At 34.5% G+C, this 19,255-nt stretch overlaps 1 protein-coding gene and 1 long non-coding RNA gene across 2 annotated transcripts in view; one reads left to right on the top strand and one right to left on the bottom strand.

The window, feature by feature from the left end:
- Positions 1–380: 380 nt before the first annotated feature.
- rhpn1 (rhophilin, Rho GTPase binding protein 1) lies at positions 381–18,830 on the bottom strand. Its single transcript, XM_051138455.1, has 16 exons — positions 18,330–18,830; positions 15,554–15,669; positions 15,135–15,263; positions 11,390–11,465; positions 11,231–11,308; positions 10,966–11,090; positions 10,716–10,882; positions 8,526–8,623; positions 8,338–8,427; positions 8,080–8,236; positions 6,843–6,956; positions 6,560–6,754; positions 4,605–4,681; positions 4,377–4,520; positions 4,145–4,291; positions 381–952 (listed from the first exon to the last, which is right to left on the bottom strand). The coding sequence occupies exons 1-16, from the start codon at positions 18,381–18,383 to the stop codon at positions 752–754; spliced, it is 1,968 nt and encodes a 655-aa protein (XP_050994412.1). The 5' UTR covers positions 18,384–18,830; the 3' UTR covers positions 381–751.
- The window catches only part of LOC127182827 (uncharacterized), a 34,288-nt gene continuing 19,479 nt past the window's right edge, over positions 4,447–19,255 (top strand). Inside the window, exons 1-5 of the long non-coding RNA XR_007829964.1 lie at positions 4,447–4,538; positions 8,531–8,609; positions 10,986–11,102; positions 14,582–14,725; positions 14,920–14,970. This is a non-coding gene — a long non-coding RNA (uncharacterized LOC127182827). The remainder of the gene's footprint in view (positions 4,539–8,530; positions 8,610–10,985; positions 11,103–14,581; positions 14,726–14,919; positions 14,971–19,255) is intronic.

Raw genomic sequence — 19,255 nt, forward strand, 5'->3', positions numbered from 1 at the left:
AGCTGTGTGTTTGTAAGAAACGTGCATCATTAAGACTTTTTCCTCTAGTGAAAAAGTCCATCTTCTATTGTCTTTCACATCAAAAAATCCACCCACAGATTTGTTTAGAGCTGTTTTGGCTTGTAAATGGAGCTTGATTTTGCTCCTGATTCAAGTGTTATGGATTATGGACTCGTATTTTTGCTAAAAATGTTTTAATGATTGATTGGTTTCTAACAAACACGCAGCTTTTGTCTTCTCAAGATGTTAACTGATGGACTGGAGTGGTGTGGATTACTTGTGGATTATTGTGATGATTTTATCAGCTGTTTGGATTCTCATTCTGACGGCACCCATTCACATCCATTGGTGTGCAAGTGATGCAATGCTACGTTTCTCCAAATCTGATGAAGAAACAAACCCCTGTGCATCTGGGATGATCTGAGGGTGAGTAAACGTTCAGCATATTTTCATTTTTGTGAGAAATATTTCTATAATGCCTTCTGGAGTTGTATGCGAGACACTATTTTCTGAAAGCACTGGACTGTTATAGCATTGCGCTACAAGTCTTACAACATCCTCCGGTCATGTGGCAGGTTTTTTCTTTTGCTCCTCTGAATGACTTGTAGCATGTAGAAATGCATGTGCTAGAATTTGTATCTAAACCAACTAGTTTTTGTTCAGCTCCTAAAACATAATGGTATCTGATAATTGTGCTCTATTAAGTAAAGTAGTGCTTTTCTTCTGCTTCCTTTCTTTTTCTCATGCGTTTTCAGAACATGGATTCGTTCTCTCTGAAGTTACCAAAAGAAAGACTGAACGTGCTTCCGAGTCTCTTGGTGGCGCCGCTGCTCCTCCAGCTCCAGTTCCAGAGAGACGAGGATCCGCGCTCATATTCCCGGCCCGCTCTCCTCTGACTGCCCGACTGACACTCCTTATCTCCAGTAGGTGAGAGATTCATCCTTCTTTCAACCTACGAAAACATCATTTACTGCTGTCAGTCAGTAAATAATGAACCTATAGTTCACAATCTACTACAGTTGTACAAACGTCCGCCTTCAGCTGGTACATCACATGTCTTTTTGCTGTCAAATTTGAAGTAAACATAAGAATCAGTGAGTCTCTAATCTGATCATTAGGATCTTTTGAAGAAATTTTGTTTCCAAGCAGCTTTACTTTCACTGTTCCTCAGTGGAGGAATGACCTTCACAAGCCTCCAAAACATTTTTTGCGAAATGCTGAGTTGTGCATCACTCAATCAGCATTTGATTGCATTGCATTATATGTTTAACTTGTTTATCATGCTAAAAACATGCTAGTAACATGTTAGCAATATGCTAGCAACATCTTACTAACTTGGTAATCATTCTAAAAATATGGTAATCATGCTAAAACATGCTAGCAACATCCCAATCATGCTAGTAACTTGCTAATCATGTTAGAAACCTGTTAACAACATGCCAATTATGTTAAAAACATGGTAACAACATGCTGGTAACTTGCTAATCATGTGAAAAACATGCTAGTAACTTGCTAGTAACATACTCATCATGCTAGTCATGTTAGCAACATGTTTGTGACTTGCTAGTCATGCTAGAAACATGTTAGCAACACGCTAGTAACATGCTAATGACGCTAGAGTCATGTTAGTGACTTGTTAATCATGCTAGAAACATGTTAATCCTAGAATCATGCTAGTAACTTGCTAATCATGCAAAAACATGCTAGCAACTTGCTAGTAACATGCTAATCATGTTAGTGTCATGTTAGCAACATGTTAGTAACTTGCTAATAATGTTAGAAACATGCTAGCAATGCATTAGCAACATGCTAGTACCTTGTTAATCATGCTAACAACATGCTGGAAACATGCTAGAAACTTGCTAATCATGGTAGAAACACGTTAGCAACATGCTAATAAAATGTTAATAATGTTAGAGTCATGCTAGTAACTTGCTAATAGTACTAGAAACATGCTAGCAACATGCTAAATATGTTAGAAACACGGTAATAACATAATCATGCTAAAACCATGCTAGCAACATGTTAGTAACATGTTAATCATGTTAGCAACTTGCTAATCATGCTAGAAACATGTTAATCCTAGAATCATGCTAGTAACCTGCTAATCAAGCAAAAACATGCTAGTAACTTGCTAGTAACATGCTAATCATGTTAGTGTCATGTTAGCAACATGTTAGTAACTTGCTAATAATGTTAGAAACATGCTAGCAATGCATTAGCAACATGCTAGTAACTTGCTAATCATCTTAAAAACATGTTAATCTTAGAATCATGTTAGCAACATGCTAGTACCTTGTTAATCACGCTAACAACATGCTAGAAACATGCTAGTAACTTGCTAATAATACTAGAAACATGCTAGCAACATGCTAAATATGTTAGAAACACGGTAATAACATAATCATGCTAAAACCATGCTAGCAACATGTTAGTAACATGTTAATCATGTTAGCAACTTGCTAATCATGCTAGAAACATGTTAATCCTAGAATCATGCTAGTAACTTGTTAATCATGCAAAAAACATGCTAGTAACTTGCTAGTAACATGCTAATCATGTTAGTGTCATGTTAGCAACATGTTAGTAACTTGCTAATAATGTTAGAAACATGCTAGCAATGCATTAGCAACATGCTAGTAACTTGCTAATCATTTTAGAAACATGTTAATCTTAGAATCATGCTAGCAACATGCTAGTACCTTGTTAATCATGCTAACAACATGCTAGAAACATGTTAATCCTAGAATCATGCTAGTAACTTGCTAATCATGCAAAAACATGCTAGTAACTTGCTAGTAACATGCTAATGTTAGTGTCATGTTAACAACATGTTACTAACTTGCTAATAATGTTAGAAACATGCTAGCAGTGCATTAGCAACATGCTAGTAACTTGCTAATCATGTTAACAACATACTGGAAACTTGCTAGAAACTTGCTAATCATGCTAACAACATGCTAGTAAAATGTTAATAATGTTAAAGTCATGCTAGTAACTTGCTAATAATACTAGAAACATGCTAGCAACATGCTAAATATGTTAGAAACATGGTAATAACATAATCATGCTAAAACCATGCTAGCAACATGTTAGTAACATGTTAATCATGTTAGCAACTTGCTAATCATGCTAGAAACATGTTAATCCTAGAATCATGCTAGCAACTTGCTAATCATGCAAAAACATGCTAGTAACTTGCTAGTAACATGCTAATCATGTTAGTAACTTGCTAATGATGTTAGAAAAACATGCTAGCAATGCATTAGCAACATGCTAGTAACTTGCTAATCATCTTAGAAACATGTTAATCTTAGAATCATGCTAGCAACATGCTAGTACCTTGTTAATCATGCTAACAACATGCTGGAAACATGCTAGAAACTTGTTAATCATGCTAGAAACATGTTAGCAACATGCTAATAAAATGTTAATAATGTTAGAGTCATGCTAGTAACTTGCTAATCATACTAGAAACATGCTAGCAACATGCTAAATATGTTAGAAACATGGTAATAACATAATCATGCTAAAACCATGCTAGCAACACGTTAGTAACATGTTAATCATGTTAGCAACTTGCTAATCATGCTAGAAACATGTTAATCCTAGAACCATGCTAGTAACTTGTTAATCATGCAAAAAACATGCTAGTAACTTGCTAATCATATTAGAAACATGCTAGCAACATGCTAATTATGTTGGAAACATGCTAGTAACGCGTTAATCATGCTAGCAACATCCTAGTAACTCGGTAATCATGTTAGAAACATGTTAATCATGCTAGAATTATGGTAACAAAATACTAGGAACATGTTTAATCATGCCAGAGACATGCTAACAACATGCTAGTAACTTGTTAATCATGCTAGAAACATGTTAGCAACTTGTTAATTATGCTAGAAACATGCAAACCACATGCTAAATCATGCTAGTGACATGTTAATTCATGTTAAATCATGCTAGCAACGTGCTAGAAACATGCATGTGTTCCCACTCTGTCCCAAACTTCAATTTCAACAATTAAATTCAAACTTTAAGCTTTTCAAAGTTATTTCAAACTTTTAGACAAGGCTTTCTCAAGTCAACTTCAAAGTTTGTCTATGAGCTTTACTCATCTGTTTCACATGTGCACAGGCTGTACCTCATGTGACTGTATAGTGATGACGTCCAGCTCTAGTGCTCTGTCTGTGCAGCTTTTCAGCGCGTGAACAACCTCAGCGTGTTCGGCCCACCTGCAGTCTGCGCCGTTCACAGCCACGATATAATCACCCTCACGGAGCCCCGCCTCCTAAAACACACGCTCATAATGTGATGCATAATGTAATAATAACAGTAACATTTGAAATATTACTGTCTCTAATGACGTCTCTTACCGCAGCGCATCCCCCTGGTAACACCCCAGCAACCAGAACTGGCGAATCACCTCGAAGCGTAAGCCCGAGCCCCGTCTCTCCTCGAACCAAACACGCGTGACGCCGCACCCAGCGGTTTCGAGCAGAAAACACAGAGAGTGGCCCCTACACACAAGAACAGAGGTGAACGTCAAACACGTCTGTAACATTAACAGCATGTTACGGTGTTTGTGCGAGTGTGAGCGTTACCAGTCGGTGGAAGATATCGGTCACTCTGACCACACTGAAATCAGGAGTTTTAATGTCAGGCTTCTGCTGTGTGTGAGCTGTAGGAGAAAGGTCAAAGGTCAGAGATCAGGAGTCATGTTAAGGCCAATGTTACAAGTAACGCAAGTTATGTAATCACATTACTTTCCGAAGTCACTAGTAAACTAACACATTACTTTAAAATTTATAACAATATATCTAAGATACATTTTTAAATTTGTTTTCCCATTTATTCACTGACAGCTCTTCTGTCCCCGTGTTGAGAAAAATCAAAACAAACAAGCAAAGCCCAGCTCAGATGACAAAAAGTAATGCAAAAGTAACACAATGCATTACTTTCCATAAAAAGTTACAAAGTAACGCAATTAGTTACTTTTTTATGGAGTAAATGAATTTTTCAATGCAGTAATGTAATGCGTTACTTTTAAAAGTAACTTCTTTAATAGTAACCTCTACTATTTCTGCAGTATTTCTGCTGTGTATACGCAAATCATGAATAGAAGGTTTTTATAGTTACTAAAACTAAAACCATAAAAGAAAAACATTGTTTGTCACTAGAAATTTTTTTTTTTATTACTTTAAAAAAAGTAAAATTATTTAAATATATTAAAGAAACCTAATAATAAAAATATAAAAAATATTTTAAATATTATTTAAATATATTAAAAAAACTTAATAATAATAATAATGATATAAAAAATATCAATTATTAATAATAAAAAATATAATAAATAATTATTTAAAAAAATATATATATATATATATATATATATATAAATTAAATTATTTAAATATATTAAAGAAACGTAATAATACAAATGTAAAAAAACAACAACAAAAAAATATATATTATTTAAATATATAAAAAACTTAATAATATAATAAAAAATAAGAATAACAATTAATAATAATAAAAAAAATATATAATAAATAATTATTTTTAAAAATTATTTAAATATATAAAAAACTTTTTCAGGTAGTTGACAAGGAAACTTAAATAAAAATTAATATAAATTCAAAATTACTAAAACTAAAAATTAAAATAAAAATATACAAAAATGCATTTAAACTATTAATAAAAATTATAATAGTATCTCAAGGATACTAAAGTTACACTGCTTAGAATATATAAATATGAAGTAAAATACTTGATCCCACAATGCAATGCACTTGACTTGATCTTCCATTTCCATAGTCATGAATAAAGCAGAAAATAATTACAGCTGTGATTTTCACTGGGGGAAAAAAATGTTTCTTTTTTCATTATTACACAAAAATGAATTAAAACTGCAAATAATGTGGAATTGAACATGCACATAAGTTAGCAATGTCATATGGCAACGTACCTGCATACATGCTGTTTTTACCATAATATTTGTTGACAAATAGCTGTATGTAGTATGTAATCCACAGGGCAGTATTTAATTACAAATACAGCCAAAAATTGCATTGTAATCACGTATACTTCAATTATCACACTAGAAATACAAGGTCAAGTCGAGCATATTGCATTGTGTACAAAAATCTGCATAGAGTGCACACTCTACATACTGCATAATGCAGATGCTATTTTAGTATCACTAAGATACTGGTATAGATTTTAATAATAGTTTGAATTTGTTTTTATTTTCAGATTTTCCATTTTAATTTTAATATTTGTTCAAGTTGTAGTAATTTAGTTTTTTTTGTCATTTTTATTATTTTTTTAAATATCTGTTTAGTTTTCATTCATTTTTATGATAAAGTTTCCTTGGTAACTGGTTGAAATAAAATAAGTATATATACATTTACAAATTTAGTTTTTGATAACAATAATAAACCATATGTAGAGTTAATGTTTAGTATAGAATATGCCAACAGCAAAGCAAATTTGTTATTAAACTAGATTTAACAGTAACTAACTGTTCATAAACATGATAAGCATGTTAAACACTCACACTGGATCTCTGGAGCCTCTGCGACCTCACAGAAATCATCCTCCTGATCGATATCAGAGTATTTCTCCAGCGAGCACGCATGAGCGTGTGACAGAACCTCCTGTAGGATGTCCATCTTTCGAAGCATTTTACACACTCCGTGGAGTCGCAGAGCTTCCTCGTGACGTATGATGGCTTTACGCAGATGAGCTTTACCTTCAATATGAGAAAAAATAATTTGGATATATTGACCTGCAATAAAACTGCAAATCTGTGTTCACTAAATGCATCCCACGACACAAACCGAGTCTCCGTTTGTCCTCCGGATCATGAAGATCAAGTTTGTCTGGTCGTCTGGTGTGAATCTGTATGAGAGCTTTAATCTCTCCACCTTCATCCTCATCTTCATCAGACATACCTGAGTTGTTAAACACAATATCAGTCTGTCTGTAATTTTAATGAACATGATTATTATAAAAAGATTGTTTCTTTAAATGATAAACACAATACAAACCGGAACATGTATTAAGAAAGTAAATTAAGTCAGTTTTAATGGTTAAAAAAAAATGTTCTTCTACTCACCAAGACTGCATTTATTTGATCAAAAATACAGTAAAAACAGTAGAAATTGTGAAATATTATTAGAATTTAAAATAGCTGTTCTATATGTGAATATCTGTCGAAATGTAATTTATTTCTGTGATCAAAGTTGAATTTTCAGCATCATTACTCCAGTCTTCAGTGTCACATGATCCTTCAGAAATCATTCTGATATGCTGATTTGCTGCTCAAGAAACATTTCTGATTATTATCAATGTTGAAAACAGTTGTGCTGGCCGATGTTTTTGTGTAAACCGATTTTATTTTTCAGAATTCACAGATGAATAGAAAATTCAAAAGAACAGCGCTTATTTGAAATTGTAATATTATAAATGTCTTTACTATAATGTTTGGTCAGTTCTTGCTGAATAAAAGTATTAATATTAATATTTTCATTTTGTATTTAAAGTATATTTTGTATTTGTATTTAATTTTTAAAAATATTTTCAGAACAGCATTTATTTGAAATAAAATTCTTTTGTAACATTATAAATGTTACTGCTGTCACTTTTGATCATTTTAATGCATCCTTGGTGAATAAAAATATATAAAAATAAACTTTTTAATGGTAATGTATCAATTTTCAACATTGCTATAAATCAGAAATGTTCCTTAAGCAGCAAATCAGCATATTAGAATGATTTCTGAAGGATCATGTGACATTGAAGACTGTAGTAAACATGCTGAAAATTCTGCTTTGCATCACAGAAATAAATTACATCTTAACATATATTCACACAGAAAACAGCTATTTTAAATTGTAATAATATTCATAATTTTACTGTTTTTACTGCATTTTTAATCAAATAATTGCAGCTCTGGTGAGCAAAAGAAACAGCTTTCAGAAACGTTTAAAAATCATAATCATTCCAAACCTTTGACCGGTGATGTATGCATGATGTAATTAGTGAATAAACACAAACAGACGTTCAGTAGTTCACCTGGACAGTCACACAGCGCCACAGCGGTATAGTAATGAGCCAGCGCTCTGAAATGATGCGTTTTGACCTGAACCATAGAGATCCAGGAGAAGGGAACGTAGTCCTTCAGCAACGGCACTGACATCGCCTGAAGAACCAGAGAATACACATCTGATACCTACAAACACAAACACACACACAGAGTTATTAACAAATGAAACCCCTGTAACATGCATGCGTGTGTGTGTGTGTGTGTGTGTGTGTGTGTGTGTGTTTTACCCTCGCTGCCTCCTGGGCAGCTTGCAGAAGCATATTCAGGTTGTTGTCCTGCATGTTGAGTATGACCTCCTCACAAACACACTCCTGAACCTGCACATAATAAACAGAAATATGTGACTTATCTCCGATATATTAGATCATAATCTGAAATGCATATTTAATGTATATGAACCTTTTTCTTTCATTACCTGAGCTACCATGAGACGGACCAGCATGCTCAGCGCAGGGCTGCTCATATCCAGACTGGGCGCATGAGAGAAATTCTCCTGCAGGTAGAGAAATGCACCTGCACACACACACAAACAATGTCACATTTACAAGCTTATTTATATGAGCAAAGAGCTTCACATATTCAGTTCAGCACAGCTGTGTTGCAGTGCACATGAGGATCATGAGTGCTTGAAACTGAACACAGACACATTATTCAGATGTCTGCATGAGTTCATGTCATACAGACTAGTCACAGGGGTGATTCTCAGAAAACCGTGTTATTTGTGTACTGGCCTTGTGATCTCCTGCTGACATAATAAACAATAACTAACGTTTTTTGATAGATTTAACTGTTTTGTTGTTTTTCAGCCAATCTGAAAGTCTTGTTACATTTAAATGGATTATAATGGGGGAAAAAATGCTTTTACAGAAATGTAAATATTAATAATATTATCATATTTTGAAAAAGATTAAAATCGTAAAAATATTTTAAAAATATAATTAAAATTTTAAATATTATTATTAATATTTGTAATAAAAATTAATACTTTTATACAGCAAGGACTGACCAAACGTGACAGTAAAGACATTTATAATGTTGCAAAATGTTTCTGTTTTTTAAAAATTCTGTTCTTTTTTTAACTTTCTGCTCATCAAAGATCCCTGAAAAATGAAATGTATCAGTTTTCACAAAAATATAAAATGTTCAGAAATCAGAAATGTTTCTTGAGCAGCCAATCAGCATATCAGAATGATTTCTGAAGTAATGATGCTAAAAATTCAGCTTTGATCGCAGTGATAAATTACATTTTAACAGATATTCATATAGAAATCAGTTATTATAAATTGTATTAATATTTCACAATTTATACTGTATTTTTGATCAAATAAATGCAGTCCTGGTGATCAGAAAAAAAATTCTTTCAAAATCATAATCCAAAGTTTTGAACGGTAGAGTATATTGTGAAGTGCTATTGTATAATTAATAGAAAAAGAAAAAAAGAATCAATGATCAATTTTATACAGAAGTAATAATGTTCTTGCTATAATGCACATGCTGAATGTAAGTGAGGTGTAGTGTGATAATATTTGCTGGTTAAAGGCCATAATTATACATTTTTGTTGGGCTAAAACCTGTTTGAATGAGTGTCAAATGTTGTGTTATTAATATATATATATATATATATATATATATATATATATATGTGTGTGTGTGTGTGTGTGTGTGTGTGTGTATAGATAGATAGATACACTACCAGTCAAACGTTTTTGAACAATAAGATATTTTTAATGTTTTTTTAAGTCGTCTCTTCTGCTCACCAAGCCTGCATTGATTTGATCCAAAGTAAAATTTTGAAATATTTTTACTATTTAAAATAACTGTTTTCTCTTTTAATATATTTTAAAATGTAATTAATTACTATGATCAAAGCTGAATTTTCAGCATCATTACTCCAGTCTTTAGTGTCACATGATCCTTCAGAAATCATTCTAATATACTGATTTGCCATTTAAAAAAAAAACAGCTTAGTAGAATTTTTCATCAGGTTTCTTTGACAAATAGAAAGTTCAGAAGAACAGCATTTATCTGAAATAGAAATCTTATGTAACATTATAATGTCTTCATCATCACTTCTGATCAATTTAAAGCATCCTTGCTAAATAAAAAGTATTAATTTCTATAATTTCTTTCACAAAAAAGACAAAAAAAAAAAAAACTGACTCCAAGCTTTTGAATGGTATAGTGTATAAAATTACAAATGCTTTTTATTTCAGATAAATGCTGATCTTTGGGTCTTTTTATTCATCAAAGAATCCTGAAAAAATTAGAAAATTAGCATATTACAATTATTTCTGAAGGATTATGTGACACTGAAGACTGGAGTTGCTGAAAATTGATCTTTGATCACAGGAATAAATTACTTTTTAACATATATTCAAACAGGAAACAGTTATTTTAAATAGTAAAAATATTTTTTAAAATGTACTTGCTGTACTTTGGATCAAATAAATGCAGGCTTGGTGAGCAGAAGACTTCTATAAAAGACATTAAATATCTTACTGTTCGAAAACTCTTGACTGGTAGCGTATATTCATACTGTGACAGTGTTTCCAGTGAACAACCCAGAGACAGGAAAAAAAACAAACAGACAGAGATGATTCAGTACCCGCCGCTCTCTGGAAAGCATCGATAGCGTTCTGAATGCCAGTCAGCGTTGAGCGATCCTGTCTGGCTCCGATTTGAGTATAAAGTGCTCCGATGTTAAACAAAACGCTCCCTTTCTCGAACGCCAGCGCTCTCTGAACCGAAGGCACGCCGGTCAGTGAGTCGTACCTGCGATAAGACACGCCATCAGAAACTCCATCTCTCACGTCTAGTGATTCACGTGTTTGTGTGCAGCAGTGAGTCTGTCTCACCAGTGAAAATGAATTCCCAGATTTCTGTGTGGTGAAAAGAAGCGCTGATCCAAGAAATAGAGCTGGTTGTAATATTCCGTCAGCAGCTCCTGTCCCGCCTCATTCCTGCTGGGAGTTCGCATGGCCTATGGAGAAAGGTGAGGACTGATGAAATCAATCATAATCATAATTAAAAATAATAAATTCTTGGCCTTATAATTAATATTGCTCATGTTTTAGAAGTACTTTGTGTTGTGAACAGCGTTTAATGCTGACTTTAACTGACCTGTCTTAGTTCCATAAAGTCCCGAATCTCATTCAGGTACAGAGACGCGTCCTCTCCATAATGTTCACTGATGAAATCCTGATGAAACAGCAGAGGAAAACATTTTCTAGACAGAGTTAAACACTGAATGAATTCACATGTAATCTGCATTGATCTCACCTGAAGTGGGGCGGTCATGTCAATGTCTTTAGTCTCTTTCAGTCCCAGTGGAATCATGGGAACACTGACGGTCTCACTGTGACAAAAAGATGATTTGTTTGTAAATGTTTGATGCATCTATTTTACATACTGCAAGAAAAATAACTACATAATGCACATGTTCTGCACACACAAAGGCGTGAGTTTGATTTTGGCATTGGTGGGGACGTAATGGCAGACATCAGACGTTTCATTGTTTGAAATTAAATTATTGCTAGGGACAATTTAGTAGTGGCTGGATAATGGTAGGGACAACTTAATTAATTTGTTTCCTGCTAGCTAAATTTCACATGCATAAACAAAAATCTGGCTCTAAATCTCTTTTCTTTATTCAGAACTGATCTAGACAAGTATATGGAAACTATTCAAAGTTCTGTTACTGTATCTCTGTGTTCATCCTATGTGTCCTCTAAGGTGTAAATGTATTACTTTTTTGTGTTAACTTTTTTTGTGCAACAAATCCCTTTAAATAAAAACATGGTTGCTATAGTTAAACCATGTTAACCACAAATTAACTATGATTTTCTTACACTAACCACAGTACAATCATGGTATTTGTAATAAAACTGGTTATACAAAAAAACATGGTTACTACACTTTCACTATAGTAAAAACACAGTTAAGGAATTTGTGTGTTCTTTCTTTTTTGTTGTTGTTTTTATAACTGTACTGCCTTAATGGTTTGATGTTTTCTGCTGTTTAATAATAACAGAAAAAGGAATCGGAAAAAAGATTTGCAAACCTGCTCCAAAGTCCCGATCTAAATCAAATGAGTCGCGATTCGTGCTCCGAAGCAAAAGATTCGCGAACCCACTCCAAAGTACAGATCTGAATCAAATGATTCGCAAAGTCCCGATCTGAATAGTGATTCGCGAACCATCATTTCAGATTAGGACTCGGAGCGCGGATCGTGAATCATTCATTACGCGAAATGATTCACGAACCCGCTCCGAAATTCTGATCTAAATCAAATGATTCGCAAACCCGCTCCAAAGTCCCGATCTAAATCAAATGATTCGCAATTCGTGTTTCAAAGCAAAAGATTTGCGAACCCGCTCCAATGTTCCGATCTAAATCAAATGATTCGCATAGTCCCGATTTGAATAATCAGATCAGGACTCGGAGCGCGGATCGCGAATCATTCATTTTGCGAAATGATTCACGAACCCGCTCCGAACTTCTGATCTAAATCAAAATGTTCGCGATCCATAAAAAAAAAATGGATTCACGATCCATGTTCTAAAGCAAAAGATTCGCGAACCCACTCCAAAGGTCCGATTTATATCAAATGATTCGCGGTTCGCACTCCAAAGTCCCGATCTGAATAATGATTCGCGAACCATCATTTCAGATCAGGACTCGGAGCGCGGATTGCGAATCATTCATTTTACGAAATGATTCGCTAACCCGCTCCAAAGTCCAGATCTAAATCAAATGATTCGCAAATCATGCTCCGTAGCAAAAGATTCGTGAATCATTCATTTCTCGAAGTGATTCACGAACCAGCTCCGAATTTCTAATCTAAATAAAATGATTCACGAACCTGCTCCAATGTCCCGATCTAAATCAAATGATTCACGATTCATGCTCCGAAGCAAAAGATTCACGAACCCACTCCAGTGTTCCGATCTAAATCAAATGATTTGTGAAGTCCCGATCTGAATAATGATTCGCGAACCATAGATCAGGACTCGGAGCGCGGATCACGAATCATTCATTTCGCAAAATGATTCACGAACCCGGTCCAAACTTCCGATATGAATCAAATGATTCGCACAATCCGATCCGATTGAGCGCCTCGAAACAGTGAATCATTTAGCGACGCAATGGTCTAACTGATTCGGAGTTTCGAAAAGCTCTGTTTCACCCTGGAAATACGTGCTTTTATAAATCATTACAAGCGATGTCCAATTTCGAAAATGAATGGCTGTTTTAATTTGACCTGTTTTTTGCTAATGAATCGCTTGAACTGAATGATCGAAGTCACGAGTTTGAATCAATTGGACCTGTTCCAGCGCTCAAATGACTCAGACAACTGATTCGGTTCATCTGTTCCTCTTTTCACGTCTTCAGCCATGTTTACACAACACTGTCAGTGCTACTACTGGCTAGCTAGCTAGTTTCATGACATTAACTAAAATAAGCGAAAAAGTATGATGTTTACAAAGAAAATATCAATATTTCCATTCCAAAGATAACATCCAACACTAGGGATGCACCGATACTGAGCTCCTGTACTCGTACTTGTTAAAATGCCCCGATACCAAACGCCGATACCACATCATGTGACAAGTGCGTATGCAGGCAAAGAAACACAGACAACAAAACAACAGACAGCAGAATGGAGTCATTGGAGATTAAGGATGTTAATAATATAATGTATATAATAATAATAATATAATAATTAATATAATGTTAAACATTCAGTATTAAGCTTGTATAACTGGTGCGCGTCAGCTGACAGGCAAAGCACGCAGATTGGATTGAGCGTGCGGCGGCCAAGATGTGCGGGCTTGTCAAGTTAATATCCTGCGTTGACATCACTTGAAAGTTTGTAGTTCGGTGAGATATGTCAAAAACAATTGAAGTAAATCAATGCACAAGTTATTTAACGGTATAGAGAGAGAGGGAGTGAGAGAGAGTGCGCGCTGTTGCGTGATCTTCATTTATGTTCGCATATTTAGCACACGCATCTTTTGGATTAAAACAAATTCGTAAATATAAAAAAAAATTATAGGGGTATTCGCATATAAAGTAAAACTATAGCAGCCTGTGTGAAATGCGATAGGCAGTATGTACTTGCGCATGTTTTGCTTGCTTCACTAGTGTTTCTCCATTATTTGAGTCGCTTTGGATTATAGCCCAAATAGCAGCATATTTCAGATAAAAAAAACGTGATTTATAATTTCTGAAAATATCAGAGTTAGGAGATTCATAATGAGTGGTTCGCGTGATTACAGTACTGAGCCGCTGCAATGGAGCAGTTTAATGCTATTAAATTTAAGATGTACCATAGAGCAAGAAAAAAAAGTGAAAGTAACAAAACACATTTTAATGGGCATAATTAAGTGTAAAAATAAAAATAACTAAGGTCAACCCAAAAATTATTCAGACAGCAGTCAACCCAAAAATTAATATTATTATTTCTTATAGTGGTGTGTTAATCAGCTGTTTGAACTCTCAATTCTGACGGCACCCATTCGCTGCAGAGGATCTACTGGTGAGAAAGTGATGCAACACTACATTTCTCCAAATCTGATAAAGAAACAAACTCATCTACGTCTTAGATGGCCCAAGGTGAGGAAGTATTTAGCAAAGTATTTTATTTTTGGATAAACTATTCATTTAAACCTAAAAGCTAAACTCTGCTGGACACTAGCCCTCCAGGACCAAGTTTGCATTTTGCATGCTTCATCATGTTCTGATTTAAGAAATGTTGATCTAAAATAAAGAATTTCATTCATCTAATATATTTTCATTGTTTGTTTCAGGATAAAAATGTGATTTTTCTGTCCTTCAAGCAAGTTGACCCAGTTATCAGAGTGAGATATTAAACTTCTTAAACCTCCTTGCTGGAAGGCTGAATACTGCAACAGGTATTTCAAGTTCAGTGCCAAGTTATCCTGAAACTTATCAGGCAACCAAGTAAACCATGTTTGAATTCAGAGCGCTGGGTGCAGATCCACAAAGCACACGTGTAACCAACCTCTCAGTCTGGTAGACGTTCATACTGCTGTTCAGTTCCTCAAGTTCTTCTTTGAGCAGCTGAAGGTTTGAGTTCACAAAACTCAGTTCTAACGCGACAGTTTCCTTCACCTTCTGATTACTGCTGGCCCTGGAAAAAAAATGTCAATCGTGTAAATGTATAAATACTGTATGTCACCATTCACATTGCAGTTTTTCTGATAAAATGTTTGCAATTTATCATGTAATTCGTACTGTAATGGAAGATTTTGGCCATACCACCTACCGCTAAATAAATGCACATCAAAACACTAAACACAAAATCAACAGAGAGGCGTGTCACGGGTCACTTCCTGTTAGTTCTGGGTCAGGCAGGGTGTTGGACATAGTGTGTGTTATTATTAAAAACATGCAACTCAGTATTAGCAGATGAAGTGATACCTGTAGAGATTTTCAGCTCCGGACCGCAGACGAAGTTCCCGGTTGATCTGCTGGTTGAGTTTAGCTCTCCGCTGCTGCAGTTTGCTGCGCTGGGTTGAGACGAGAGGGTCACATCCCTAAAACATACATGTCATCACATGAAATTTGCATATTTTGAATTTAATCTCACTGCCTCTCTCAGCATTTGAATATAACCATTGCACATCTGTTCTGTTCTCTGTGCCTCATTTTAAATTATATATTCTACCAGTCAAAAGTTTTTGAACAGTAAGTTTTAAATGTTTTTTAAAGAAGTCTCTCCTGCTCACCAAGCCTGCATTTATTTGATCCAAAGTACAGCAACAACACTACGATTTAGAAAAACTATTTACTACTTAAATGAACTGTTTTCTATTTAAATATATTTTAAAATGTAATTTATTCCTGTGATTTCAAAGCTGAATTTTTAGCCTCATTACTTCAGTCACACGATCCTTCAGAAGTCTTTCCCCCCGACTCTAAGCTTTTGAATGGTAATAATGTATAATTTTACAAAAGCTTTTTATTTCAGATAAATGCTGATTTTTGGATCTTTCTATTTGTCAAAGAATCCTTAAAAAATTGTACTTATCTGTTTTAAATATTGATGATAATAGTAATAATTAAAAATGTTTGTTGAGCAGCAATTCAGCATATCAGAATGATTTCTGAAGGATCATGTGACACTGAAGACTGCAGTAATGATGCTGAAAATTGAGCTTTAATTCCAGAAATAAATTACATTTTAAAATATATTCAAATAGAAAGCAGTTATTTTAAACAGTAAAAATATTGCACAATTTTACTGCTATTGCTGTACTTTATTACACACACACACACACACTATAAATAACTAACAATTAACGACGTATTTGTACACACAGATACAACGTTTGATTTTAGTAATGTTGAACTTACCATTAACTAACATTTACAGTGCCCTCCACTAATATTGGCACCCTTGGTAAATATGAGCAAAGAGGGCTATGAAAATAAATCTGCTTTGTTTATCTTTATGATCTTACATTCAAAAAATTCACAAAATGCTAACCTTTCATTGAAGTAAAACAATTAAAGTGGGGGGAAACTTACATTATGAAATAAATGTTTTTCTCATATGCATGTTGGGCACAATTATTGGCACCCTTAGAAATTATAATGAGTAAAATATCTCTGAAGTATATTCCCATTCATATTTGCATTTATTTAGCACACTAGAATGACTAGGAGTATGATATTGTCCAGCAATAACTTCCTCAATAACTTCAATGCTTTAAGAGCTAAAGCATTGAAAATCCCAATTTCCATCATTAGGACAATAATTAAGAATTCCAATTAAACTAAAGATGTTACAAATTTGCCTGGAAAAGGACGTGTGTCTGTATCGTCCTAATGCATGGTGAGGAGGAGAGTTTAAGTGTCCAAAGACTCTCCAAGGATCACAGTAGGAGAATTGCAGAGATTAGTTGAGTCTTGGGGCCAAAAGACTAAAAAAAAAATTCAAACAGCCCCTACGTCACCGCATGTTGCTCAGGAGGGTTTTAAGAAAAATCCTCCTTGCTCATCCAAAAACAAACTCCAGCATATTCAGTTGTCAGACACAACTTGAATTTCAAATGGGAATGGCTTCTGTGGTCAGATGAAACTAAAAAAAAGAGCTTTTTGGCAGCAAACACTCAAGATAGGTTTGGTACAAAAAGTACCCCATGCCCACGGTTAAATATTCTGCTGGATCTTTAATGTTGTGGGCTTATTTTCTGCCAGAGGTCCTGGACATCTTGTTCAGATACATGGCATCATGGATTCTAGCAAATACCAACAGATAAAAAATGTAAACCTGACTGCATCTGTTAGAAGTTCTATAATGAGCTGTGGTTGGATCTTCCATCAGGACAGTGATCCAAATCAAACATCAAAATCAACACAAAAACGTATCATTGAGCATAAAATTAAGCTTCTGCCATGACCTGAACCCTATAGAAAATGCATGAGGTGAACTGAAGAGAAGAAGCACCAGCATGGAGCTGGGAAACTAAAGGATCTGAAGAGTTTCTGTATGAAGGAATGGTCTCTGATCTCTTGTCAGGTGTTCTCCAAACTCTTCAGGCATTAAAGAAGAAAACACAGAGCTGTTACCTTGAATAAAGGACGTTGCAATAATTGGGTGCCAATAATTGTGGTCAACATGAACTACAGAAAAACATTTATTTCATAAGGAGATTTTCCATGGTTTTACTTAAATGATAGGTTAGAATATTGTGAATTTTTTGAATGAAAGATTAAAAGGATAAACAATGCAGATTTATTCTTACAGCCACCTTTGCTCATATTTACCAAGGGTGCCAATATTAGTGGAGGGCACTGTATAAATTCTAAGTATTGTTCATGTTAACTAATGTCAACAAATGAAACCTTATTGTCAAGTGTTACTATTTATGTATTTATTACTTAGATACATTTTCACTGCAAGGACTTAAAATAATATCATGGTATCCGTCTAAAAACATGCTATTACCATGTTACTCTTTTAGTACTTAACAATAACATGGTTTGTGAATATAGTAAACATTTTAAGTCGGTACAAACAACATATAGGCTACAATGTCAAAAAGACCATAGTACTTTTTTGTAAGTGCCTTAACCTTTTAATCCCCATTGCGTTGTTGGTTTTAAATGTTAAGCAATAAGTAATAAATTAACATGTGACATATTAAGTAACTTAATGTTCATGGAGCCAGAGCTCTGAAAGTCCACCTACCTTCCGGACGGACTCTGTCGAGCCTCTGTCCTCATCTGATCCAGAGTCGGACATCCTGAGCTCACCTTTATTACTGTTTCACCTGTGATATCACCTGTGATAAACCGCCGGGTCGCGTGCGCATGTTATCAAACTGCGCAAACGTAACCGTTAAATCCGTTAAACGCTCCTACCAGAACACGAACGCCACTTTAACGGCTTCTTCCACTTATTTAATCTACACCAGACACGACTTTAACAGTATATGTGTCTAAACGCATTTGTTTATCATCGCAATGTGATCTTTAAAGAGCCAAATTCACTCGAAATCACCAAATCCACTTGTTGCCTCTACGCGCACGATCCACAGCTGATCTCTCGCATCGCGTCCTTGGGATTCAGCCAATGAAATCGCGTTGTTTCTGATTGACACGTGCGGTAGCCAATCACGTGTCGATAAATATAACCGACTGACGGGGGAAACGTCCAATGAGGTGACGGTGATGGGAATAAAGGCGATTTGGAGCGGAAAAATAACTGTTGCCCCTGGCAACACAAAGGCATCAGTGAGTGCGGTAAACGGTAAAGACAAAGCGATTGTGTTTATATGTAGAGACCAACATTCATCAAATAGTTTTTAAAATCTTTCAAAGCACCCGTAGTTACACATTCATCCTTTTAAAACCCCAAACTTTAAATATCCATACATTAGTATATAATACAGGATTTAAGTTAACTAACCTAAAAACATAGAAAAACCTTTGTCACTTGAAGTAAAATATATATATTTTTAATTATTTTATTTTATTTATTTATTTATTTTACATATTTTATTTTATTCCAGTTATAATTGGATTTACGAAAATAACTACAAATATTCCTATGGACATTTAAAATACTAATAAAACAGACAAAAACACACAACAAAATAAAAAAAAATTAAATTA

Source organism: Labeo rohita, chromosome 20, assembly GCF_022985175.1.
Source record: "Labeo rohita strain BAU-BD-2019 chromosome 20, IGBB_LRoh.1.0, whole genome shotgun sequence".
NCBI lineage: Eukaryota > Metazoa > Chordata > Actinopteri > Cypriniformes > Cyprinidae > Labeo > Labeo rohita.

Coding starts and splice junctions, on each gene's coding strand:
- rhpn1 (XM_051138455.1), bottom strand. CDS start 18,383: ATGTCCGACTCTGGATCAGATGAGGACAGAGGCTCGACAGAGTCCGTC. Junction 11,309..11,389: donor ACATGACCGCCCCACTTCAG/GTGAGATCAATG, acceptor CTGTTTCATCAG/GATTTCATCAGTGAACATTA. Junction 4,682..6,559: donor AGAGGCTCCAGAGATCCAGT/GTGAGTGTTTAA, acceptor TTTCTCCTACAG/CTCACACACAGCAGAAGCCT.